The sequence below is a fragment of the Lampris incognitus genome, chromosome 6, assembly GCF_029633865.1.
Source record: "Lampris incognitus isolate fLamInc1 chromosome 6, fLamInc1.hap2, whole genome shotgun sequence".
Taxonomy (NCBI): domain Eukaryota; kingdom Metazoa; phylum Chordata; class Actinopteri; order Lampriformes; family Lampridae; genus Lampris; species Lampris incognitus.
In genome coordinates this window covers 15552041-15564101 of record NC_079216.1, presented here as the reverse complement: position 1 = coordinate 15564101, position 12061 = coordinate 15552041, and the positions used below count along the sequence as shown (strand labels likewise).

Below are 12061 nucleotides of genomic sequence, written 5' to 3'. Positions count from 1 at the left end.
GTCCACTTACACCAGATTAAAAGTGAATATATCTTTATAATTTCAGTAATCTAAGTAAACACTAAAACAGACATGTCCTCATTCTGCTTCAGGTAACAATTCCCAGAAGACTAGTTCAGCCGTCCCTCCTGGGCCACCCATCTATGTGGATCTAGCCTATGTGCCCAACCACTGCAGTGCCAAGAATGTGGACCAGGAATTCTTCAAGAGAGTGCGAGCTGCGTACTACGTAGTGAGTGGGAATGACCCAGCCAGTGGAGAGCCCAGCCGTGGGGTTCTGGATGCCTTGTTGGAGGGCAAAGCCCAATGGGGTACCAATCTACAGGTAATAACCTCTTTTCATCTGTCTTTCTTTGACCTTATTTCTAATTTTTCACAAATGTGTCCAACACTCACAGTCTCCTAATTTAAGTGAACTCAGTACAAGTTTATAAAACACAGAGAAGAGGAGACATGTGATACACATTCATATATCCATCATCTTAACAAGACATTGGCCATATCATTTTGTTTTGCTTGGAATTTCAAATGTCACCTATTTGTTTGGACGTTTGGAATTTCAAATTTCACCTATTCAAGTGTCAAATTGGTTAATCATGTTATGAATTAATGACTTTGTTGGTAATCGACATTTAAAGAAACTGGTGGCATTGCTGGTTATTTAGCTTTATGTATCTGTGATGCATTTGAATTTTGGTGCAGTGCCACTTACAAGTTCTTTGCTCATGTCTGTTTCAAAGCAGTTGCCATGACCAGTCGTTCAACATCGACTTTTATGAGATCTGCCAATGTTTTCAACAAGGAACACCACTGAAATGTTTTAGGAGTCAGCCATTATGAATGATTCCACTGACTTAATTTAAATCATTTTTTCTTTTTCTTACTCTCGCTCTCGCTCACCCTCCGCCAGGTGACACTGATTCCCACCCATGACACAGAGGTGACCAGGGATTGGTACCAGCAGACCCACGAGAAGCAGCAGGATCTCAACATCATGGTTTTAGCCTCCAGCAGCACTGTGGTCATGCAGGACGAGTCCTTCCCTGCCTGCAAGATTGAGTTCTGAGCTTCACGATTACTTGCTTGCCCTCCCTAATCCTTCCCCCTTCTCCCTGTCCCTGTCATATGTCCCACACTGGAGGTAGAGTAAGGGCATACACCACTCTCTGCTGCTTCAAAGCCTTTATACTCTCTCATGACACTGGTCCATTGCATTTGCTGCAGTCTTGGGTACACTAGATTCTGTTCACTGAAATCAAAGTCCTGTCCACCTGTGCTCTCTGTGACAACAGTATTATCAAGAAAATTAGACCAAGATATTTTGTTTGTTTACTTGCCGATGAATGCAGTTGCTCAAGCTGTTATGACAGCTTAAGATATTATAGCTCGGACACAATCATAGAAATCAAATATTATCCTAAATTCTAACCGATGTCTATCTTATACTGGTACTGGAAACTGGCAAAAAATGTAATCAGTTTAATATTTTTACATATGCTGCTTGGTAGCAGACATTTTCAGTATTGATTTCACACTTAATAGCATACTTTGTCTCAAATGAAAGACAAGCAAACAATTTTCCTAATTAAACGGAGTGTAAAGTTGCAATTCGTAGTGCTAGTTGGGATTATTGTATGACAATTCACCCTATTGGCTGACTGGTTGCATTCAAACCACCTTTTATCTTAACTTGGACATTAAAAGACTTCTAATGAGGAAAGTAGCAAATTCCTAATGTCAGTAGCCAAATAAGTGCCAAAATACAGTTAGCATAAACCCTTTCTTGTGATGAGCAACTTGTTGATCTCTAGGTTGTATGCGCAGTATTTTATGATTAGTATTTTTGTATGTTTCAAGGCTTTGTTTTACTTAAAACATGATCTCATTGTGCAAAATGCTACCAGTCCGCATACTAATTACTACAGTATGACGTGGATTAACTCGATTACTGCAGATACCAATGTTACATTGAAAACAGTTTATTCCTTGTTGTTTGTTGTGAAGTAATCGGAGGTGCCTGAAGTTGCCAGTCTTCAAGACCTAGCATTTCTGAAAACTTTTTTTTTCCGACTCTCTCGGCTTTGCTGGTGCATGATGCTTGCATTTTAGCTTGGACTCTTTCCCACCGTGGTTAAAGAGTTGCATAGGGTAACTAGCTTGTTCATCCAGCCAGCCAGTCTCCAAGTGGTTAATGCACTGTAGGGTAGATAGGTTACAACACTGTTTGGCTGTGTTTATGCTAAAATAAACGTTTATGTGGTAGGTGCCAGGCAAAGGGATGATGTTTCTATACCAACCATAACTCTGTTGGATGTAATGGTCCTTCAGTTATCATTGTGATGATCTTTATTGGTTACATGTACTGAAGTTTAAAAAATCATTTCTAAAGTAGAGGTCATCCCATATAATTGCTATTTTGTGATGACACAGAAAATACTAAGGTGAATACTGTCTGTTTAGTAATGATTTTTAGAGGAATGTTTATATAGGGGGAATAATTTTTCTGACATTATATTGTGTTCACAATGGAAACAACCTGCTGACAAATGTAGCAATGGAAGCTTGTGTGCCACTTGTTATCCAGATTGTATTTATAGTTAGGATTACATTATCTACTAGAGCGATGTTGTAGAAGGCTGCTGTCATGGCCCTCAAGGTTGAAACCAGAAAAAAAAAAAACAGAGTAAACCATAGAAACTGAAAACACCGCTTAAAAACAGAGAAACAATTACTTCATATGTTATCATGTGTCATTTTGTACCCCTTTCCAATGAACTCGTGAAATACGAAATGACGGTTTTATTAACATTGCGAAGAAGTGTGTCGTTATCAACCAATATGCGTTACGTACTGTATTCAAAAATGTCTTTTAGAAAAAGTCTCAAACCAATATGAATGTTAAAGAGCAAGATGTTTGCACCAAACATGAATGCACTTTTCTGAGGTGAGAAAGGAGACGTTTAGGAGTCGGACCTTTGTCTCAAGTGAGAGGAGCACCAAGAACTAGTACTACCATTTAATCTAGAGTCCTGCCAGGAAGCTAGGAAGCTCAAAAGCACGCTACATGTAATAACAATTTTTCCTCTAAAACGAACTCGCCTTTTGAGGGCTTCATAACAGCTGTAGGAATTGGACCATACATAATCCTACACTTGAACCCAAAAATATGAAGTGAATGGACATGAATGTGATGATGACAAATGCACAGGAAACACTTATTTAATTGTTGTTAGGGTAGTTTGTGTGTGGGAGTATTCTATACACTAAAGAAATGGTTTTATATGATTTGTTTCCTAATGCTGCGCTGGTCAGTGAGGAGCTCTCTGTGGGTTCAGTACAGCAGGTTTGTACCACGATTTAATGAGGTCCATTCTCAGAGTAGTTGCCATGTTTACGTTAAACTTACAGTAGGCAGGCATGCTGATTTTTTTTGGAATAACTTTTTTTTAAAATTTATTTCTTAGTTTGATGAATTATACCTTTACAATTTCTGTTGAGTAAAATATCATAATTTTTCTATTAAGCTTCATTTTTATCTTCTCAAAGCTTTTTGCACTAGAGCTAACACAGTTTTGGTTTTTTGTTTATATTTTTCTGTAAGTAATGTCCTTTGCATTTCTGTTAACACAGTTCCGTCAGGGTATGTTTATGGAGGAGTTTGATTTGAGGCCCGACCTGGCCATCTAGCTGTCATTTACCAACATCTCAATAGTTACCTAGACAGTTACGGCCAGAGCGGATGCAGCTCTTTCTTGTTCCAGATGTTTTTCATTGATCTCATTTGGAAATTCATGCAGACTCGACACGGAAATGAAAACGTACAGAATGGCTACAACCTATAGCTAGCTATGCTAGCTATGCTAGCCTAGGACCAGTGGCATTTTATTTGTGTAGAATTTATGCAGAGACCAAACTGATCCTTCAGGGCCTTTAGTGTCTTTTCTCTGCCTGGCCCACCTTACTTTTCAAATCAAAGATAGACTATTTTCATGGTTCCTTTTTTTTTTTTATTTTAAGTACTATTATGTTTGTCCATTATCCACGGCTACAGCATTATGCACCGTGTAAGTCTCAATGCTCATTTGTGGCATTTTAGAGTAAACCTTTTTTTTTGGGGGGGGGGGGGTAATCTGGAAGCCAGAAGCAGATTATACAGTATACTGAACAGCTGGATACACACAAATAACACAGCACAAAGTACACACTTTGTATGAGGGCGCTGAGAAGACAAAGAAAATTCAAAATGTCAGCCTTGGAAATAACTAGATCACACATAGGTTTGCAAATTGTTCAACTCCCCTCTTCTTCCTTTTTCCCCATGCTGGATGGGTTGTGTATTGTACAGATCTAAACAAGCAGCATTAAGCTTTTTAAATGTATGAAATGGGTTTTCTGGACAGCCTGATACGTTGTGTTGTTTTGAATGACGTTTTAAGTAGGCGGATTCCAAATATTTGGCCTTGGGATCCAAGGACTCCCAAGGCCATGGCTGATAGCTGTGAAACTTTCACACCGAACTGTATGACTGTACAGGAGCAAAATGCACTATGCTGGAGATCTATTTTTCTGAATGTAGAGTTGGTACCACGAATGCTGCTTTATCAAAACAATAAATAAATGAATACATTCACACCTCAACACAGCCAGAAATAAATTGGAAGAAGCGAAAAGGGTGGGCAGATGTGCTGTTGTCAGACTGGACACTGCTGCATATGTTGGTAATCATATTTGCAGTGTCGGTCATTTTCAACTGCAGCTGTTCAGAAAAAGAGAAAAGTTAAGATTTGTGACGTGCTGTAAAAGCAAGCAAGATCCTATAACAAACACACTGACAGTAACACAGAAGAAGTACTAACTGCAGCTGCAACTTTTTCTTTTCCTGAATATGACTTGAAACACATGCAGACTCAAACAAATTGAAAAAAAAATCAAACAAATGCTACACGTACATTTATGTACTGTACACAATTTGTAAATATATCTTAAAAGAATAAATCTGAAAGATGATCCTACTTGTGATATGTTTTCATTTTAGACAGTTTTATTGACAGAATGATCAAAACTCCTGAGCCTTGAACCAAGAAAACTACAAAAAATGCTGACTAGATACAGAATGAAAAAAGTGCATCTTTTGTTCAGTTTCATTATCATAAGTGCATTAAAAAATCAACTACAGTGTCATCTGTCCATTTAATCTTTCTGCATGTGATTTATTTAGTTATAATAATGAATGTAATCGTTTAATATGGTAACAATGATTAAAAACAAGCTATTTTAAAGAGTTATATTTGAAGAAAAAAAGCTAATTGTCTTAACTGGTACTGAAATTACCTAATGTAATACTGGGCTGTGCTTTTATTGTTTGCCCTGTTAACTAACTGTTGAAAAGATGCTGTACTACTTGTAGTTCTGTTCGATAATTATTTTGGCATTGTATTAATCTTAGTTATGTTATTCTTCCTCGGTGCAATACTCTGTATCTGTCTCTCTCTCTCTGTCTCTCGCTCTCTCTCTCCCTCTCTCTCTCTCTCTCTTTAAACCTAACTAAAATAGATCTACTGCAAATCCATTGTAAAAGGGAAACAGCCTGGTGATCATCAATTAAAGTACATTGAAATCTAAGTGTGTTTTGTGGCTGTTGTTTCTTCTTACCTTCCTTCACAAATGAGTATTTTTAAAAAGAAAGGTTTCTGGCATTTGAAATGCATCACAGTTATCTGCTTTATCAGTGTTACTGAGTTCTGTCATGACAAACAAAATTGTAGTCGTTAGCACTCATATCCTTCTGAAGGACGCACAGGGCAGCTAGAAATCTCAGAAAGGTTTGAAATGTAAATTGAAGTAAAAGTTGAAAACAAATGTGTCATTTTACTTGTAATCTTTGTATCTTATACTACTCAAAATTGAGTCTAAATGAAAAACAGGGGGTCTCATTTGCCAGTCGTTCAAAAGGTACAAATGTCTTTTTCACCCATATAATTTTTTAGCCCTGAAGTTTGTCTTACAGACTGATGTAGAAACTGGGTAACCCTTGAATTTAGACACCAGTTGGCTAACACTGATGTCTTTGCAAGTCTGGTGACTGCTGGTTGCAAGAGGTAAGAATTAGATGTTAGGGGGAAGGAATTAGAAATGACCATCAGGCTTTGCTGCTGACTGCCAGACAAATTTGAGAGAAAATAAATTCCATGGGTGTGTAAGAACAAATATGTACGCGTAATGTATTTCAGTAGCAAAGTCGAGAAATATTGTGAGGTGTTGTAATTTAATGGACCACTTTATTGGGTAAGTAAGTAGTAAGTAAAGTTTATTTTATAGCACTTTTCACAGACAGCCACAAAGTGCTTCACAATGACAGAAAAGGGAATAAATAAATAAACAAACAAATAAATAAATAACGAAAGAAGGAAATAAAGAAAGACGGTGCAGTGGTTAGTGTGGTTGCCTCACAGCAAGAAGGTCCTGGGTTCGAGCGCCGGAGTAATCCAACCTCGGGGGGTCGTCCCAGTACCATTTTCATAAAGATTTATTTGTTGGTTTTGAAAGTAAACCTCTTAATATCAACCAATACACTGGACCTGATATAACTATCACAACCCACTCTCAGGAGACTCAACCTGGCTGAGCAACTGCTTCTTCCTAAAACCAAACCCTGTATATTGCTTTAGGTAACGTGATATGGTTGTATATTATAGATATGTAAACCAGAGCAGACATTTTCCTGAAGACAGAAACAAAATAGATAAAAAAATTACCACTTGACACATCATGGTAGCAGATCCATAAACTCAAACGCAGGAGCTGCCCAGTGCCACTATTTAGTTGTTGAGGATCTACTACTACTACTACTACTACTACTACTACTACTACTTTCAGCTGCTCCTGTTAGGGGTCGCCACAGCGGATCATCCATTTCCATCTCTTCCTGTCCTCGGCATCTTCCTCTGTCACACCAGCCACCTGAATGTCCTCCCTCACCACATCCATGAACCTCCTCTTTGGCCTTCCTCTTTTCCTCTTCCCTGGCAGCTCCATATTCCGCATCCATCTCCCAATATATCCAGCATCTCTCCTCCATACATGTCCAAGCCATCTAAATCTTGCCTCTCTTGTTATGTCTCCAAACCGTCCAACCCGAGCTGTCCCTTTAATATACTCGTTCCTAATCCTGTCCTTCTTCATCACTCCCAATGAAAATCTGCCACCTCCAGCTCCGCCTCCTGTCTTTTCAGCAGTGCCACTGTCTCCAAACCATATAGTTGTTGAGGATATTATGGCAAATTTTACCAGACAGTCTGTGAATTTTGACTGGTGTTCATCCCATCACAAATCCCCTTCTCCAAACCTCAGGGTACTGCCGTGTCCCTGACTTAGCAGCGCCGACAACTTTGGCTCAAACCACAGATGTATGGACAGACATGTTTTTACAATGACGTGTCATTTACAGTGTTCATCTAAATGAGATGTTAGCTGTTTTCCTGAAACAAATTTTCCTTGTCATTTATTAAACAGAAGCTTTCCTGTGTTGCTGTCATCATCACAGCGATTAAAGGGAGATCACACCTTGTTAGCATATTACCCTAGTTTCAGCTAGTATGAGGCTAGTAGACAAATAATCACTTGCTCAGTATCAATCTATCCAAATAATTAATAATTGATTCAGTTCAGGGTCATGGGGGGCTGGAGTTGATCCCATCATCAGTCCATCACAGGGCCCACACACAGTCACTCACACACACCATACAAAGCTATAGCCAGATATTGTGTCTCCTATTCACTTCACTGGTTTCCTTCCAGTCTTTGGACTGTGGGAGGAAACCAGTGCAGACACATAGAACATGCAAATGCCACACAGATGGACTGGAACTAAACCCAGGACCTTCTTGTTGTGAGGTGACAATGCTGAACACTAAGCCACCGTGCCGGCTATTGCTCAGGATATTAACTGTTATAAACATTCAATCTTGAGATCTGAAATATCCAGGTTAGGAAATTAATTTGTTATGATACATGTCAGACCAGGCCTAGTTTGAGCATTGGTGGTGAATCTTTGCACTTAATTGAACCTGCAGCCAATGCCAGATGGGTGAATTTTAATGCATCATGAAGAGTTATACTCATGGATTATTCATGTAGATATTTACCCAGCCAACCTGTATGTGTAGGACACATCCATAGATGTTACAGTTAAAGTGTAGGAAAAATATTCTTACAATAAATTCAGCCATCATACACTGTATGTTACCATTTTTTTCCCAATTTAGTGCGCTAGATAAAATCAGCCTTTTTGCTGAAAAAAAATTAGGTCAAAATAATTTAATTTAATGGCAATAAAATTAAAATGGACTTATTTTTCTTGTTAGCTAATTTCCCCAGTGATATTACACACCTATAACTTACACCAAAATAAATTTTTAAAAAAACTAAAAAAAAAGCTTTTTAAAGTAGCATATTGTGGGGTTTCTGTAAGGTCCTTCGGTAATGAACTGCAACCCCCTACCTCCAACACACTCACGCACACACACACACACACACACACACGTGCCGATACAGCCAACACAGCCATATACAAAATGCACTATCACACACTATATGCACTACTGGATTAACACCAACAAGCCAGCTGATCTTCAACAACCACAACACACACCACTGTGCACTATAGCAGCTATTGCAGCACCACCATGAGCTCTTCCTTTATTTCACTCAGCAACCAGATTGCGTGCGCGCGCACACACACACACACACACACGCACAAACACACACACCACATGGCACAAAAACAACGAACAACTAGAAGATTGCACACGGCACAGTGCAGAGCTCCACCAGGTGTATTTCCCCTTCTCCAGTGCTCGGACTTGGCGACAAATCACCCTTTCTTTGCCTAATGGGAGAAGGGGCCCTTATTAAAAGACTTCAGATGTGTTTAACAGCTGTGGATTTCATCATCTAAAATAAACGTAGGCGAATGACTTTCGTTCATTCCAAAGCAATAAAACAATGGTAAGAAAACATAGCCATGTCGGCCATGGAAAACGTTTTATTGCAGCTACCGAGACGACTTCCAGCTGTGACTGTGATTAATCCTACTCTCGAAATTGTATTTTGATAGCAGTCTTAACACCGCAGTCTATGGCACTTCCAGTTCCAGTTCCCCTCATGATGTCTGTTAAACAAACATGGCGGTGAGGTGAGCCAGGTGAATTATTTTTGGTTCACCCGGTGTCCCTCCGGTTGTCCCGTGCTCAGGTCAGCAGCGAATTATTTGCGACATACGATCGACGTCTCGTTTACTTTCAACGCCCGTTCTCAAATACACAACGGACACTGTCGCTGCCCGTGCTCGTGGGTGCAGCGACCGAGAGCAGCGTTAGTCGAGCGAGCTGGAGAGCGACAGAAGAGAGGGCGCGGCGAAACCGACAACAAACGTTTCCCGAAGGCTTTTAGTCACTGCAACCACGAGAGGTATTCGGAAAGTAGTGGACAAATGTAAGAAGGTGCTAAATGTAACGAGGTGTTTAGTTGGAAGTGAATGGGGGGGGGGCAGATAGAACTGCTTTGAAGGCCATATAAAGTGGTTTAATTCGGCCAGTATTAGATTATGGTTGTGTGGTATATGAGTCAGCAGCAAACACTTCTCTAAAAAATGAGATAAGATACAGTATCAGGCTTTGAGATGATGCACAGGTGCATTTAAAACAACCCCAACAGCAGCATTACAGGTGGAAATGGGAGACATGCCGTTAGAAATGAGACGGATACAGCTATCCTTGAACTACTGGGTTAAATAACAGGGCCATAGTCAAGATCGTCCAATGCTAGACACTTTAATCCCTTGTTGGGGAATGGAGAGGAGGGAAACAAAAACCTTTGGATGGACAATGACACAGAAAGCAACAGAACTTGAAGTAGATCAGTTAAACATTAGTCCAACAGTGCCTTTGCCAGCAATACCACCTTGGATACTTCCAGATGCCACAGTGGATTTCGCATTATTAGAAAAGGGGAATAAAGATAAGGAGTTTAATTATGATTCACATACCATACAGGCTTATATTGATAACTACCACAGTTATATGGAGGCATCAAAGAACTCAGTAAATAAAGTAGGGGTAGCATTTATTGTTCCAGAATTTCATATTAAAGTAAGGAAAAAGATCAATGAGGAAATATCAGTAAATGCTTGCAATATTGTTAGCAGTGCAGTGGATAGAGGAAACAAGACCACTGAGAGCAATTATTTGTTCAGACTCAAGTTCATCGCTAGCCAGCTTACAATAGTCATTCAGACCAGACATTTTAATAGAGATACAACATTATATATAATTCAAATGATGTTCTCACAGTATCATTTTTATGGGTAACGGCACACATTGGCATTAACGGTCTGTGAATGTTCTCATTCATCCAGGTCATGGTTATCCAAAGGAATTGAATCAAGTGCAACTGGACTTGGTATATATCCGTGAAGACGTTTCGCCTCTCACCCAAGAGGCTTCCTCAGTTCGTGCCTTTCTGACTAGACCAGTCTAGTCTGACTGGCTGGGGATGAAACTCAGATATTTATCCTCTTTGGAGTCGTTATCAGAGCTATTGATGTCCATGGCTCTTTGTGTTCCGATGTTTAGCAACGCCCGTCGCAGAGGTATTGATGTGCATGGCTCTTTGTGATCCGATGTTAATCAGCGACGGTCGTTGGGGGTGTTAGTTTCGACTTCGTTAGTGCTCCATTCAGTGGTCATGAGTCGTTGGAGCCATAAGTGACCGACTGTTGTTCTTGGAGGCTAAGCTTCTTGAGTCTCTTGGGTAGAGATGAAAGGACGGCATTGTAAGTGGGAGATAGGTGGTGTCGCAGACCTCCTCCTCTGTTGAGGGATGGTTTTTCCAGTTTCACATAGATGGCTTCCTTCACCCCTCTTTCAAACCATCTATCTTCCCTGTCCAAAATGTGTGCATTGCTGTCCTCGAAGGAGTGTGTCTTCTCCTTTAGGTGTAGATAGACTGCTGAGTCTTGTCCTGAGGAGTTTGGCCTTCTGTGTTGGGCCATCCGTTTGTGTAGTGGTTGTTTGGTTTCAACTATGTATAGGTCAGTGCAATCCTCATTGCATTGTACAGCATACACCAGATTGCTTTTTTGGGTGTGTGGTACACAGTCTTTGGGAGGAACCAGTCTTTGTCGGAGTGTGTTGCTGGGTGTGAAGTATACTGGGATGCAGTGTTGGTTAAGAATTCTCCTGAGTTTCTTGGAGACCCCAGAAATATACGGGATGACTATGTTATTCCTTCTGTTCCTTTTCTCCTCATCGCTCACCCGGTTGGTCTTTTTGGAACGTGTTGCAGTTTTCACAAAGGTCCAACTGGGGTAGCCGCAGGTTTTTAAAGCCCCCTTCATGTGTTTGTGTTCTTCACAAAACACATCATATTTCCTTGTTTTGCAGCCGAGCTGGGTCTAGATCCAGCCCTGCCCCCTGGATCTCGTGTTCTGCAGTGAGGACCATTTCGATTAACTGGACAGATACACACACGCGGCCAACCGCATACTACCAGCGGAGCTAGCAAACAAGTTTCCACAGTTAATGCAGTGTTCACCAGTCACTCGCGCAATTTCAACAAATTCAATAAAGTATAGCACAATAAGTCTGACCAATGTAGGTCAGACTTCCGGCTCCGGTTGCCACTGGCGGTTTGTTTTGAGGCTCTGCGTATTCTTAAAATTTTAACCATTTTTAACGACTCCATGAGATCTTGGATCATTTTAACTGATTTTATGGTTTGTGTATTTTATGATTTTTTTTTTACCCGACCATCGGTTACATCAATTGACAACCATGTAGATGGCGGACGCTGTACGCCATTGCTGGTCTCAGATTCGGTTTCGCACAGAACCTGAGATTTATGAGACTAAAGATGACAGAATTATTGTGGATGATGAGCTACTCAGTTTCCTGGCTGTAAAGATGAGGACATGACCCAGGATGAGATCGTGTTGTTGGCTGAGAACAATTTTGACTCCGAGTGGATAGAGACCTCAAGGAAGGTGCTGTTTAACCTTTGCCGT

The 12061-nt window shown here is 40.3% G+C and overlaps 1 protein-coding gene across 1 annotated transcript in view; it reads left to right on the top strand.

The window, feature by feature from the left end:
* The window catches only part of LOC130114460 (microtubule-associated protein futsch-like), an 83531-nt gene extending 82465 nt beyond the window's left edge, over positions 1–1066 (top strand). The window contains exons 9-10 of the mRNA XM_056282342.1: positions 93–325; positions 911–1066. Of these exons, the coding sequence (XP_056138317.1) occupies positions 93–325; positions 911–1066 (389 nt within the window). The remainder of the gene's footprint in view (positions 1–92; positions 326–910) is intronic.
* Positions 1067–12061: the final 10995 nt, after the last annotated feature.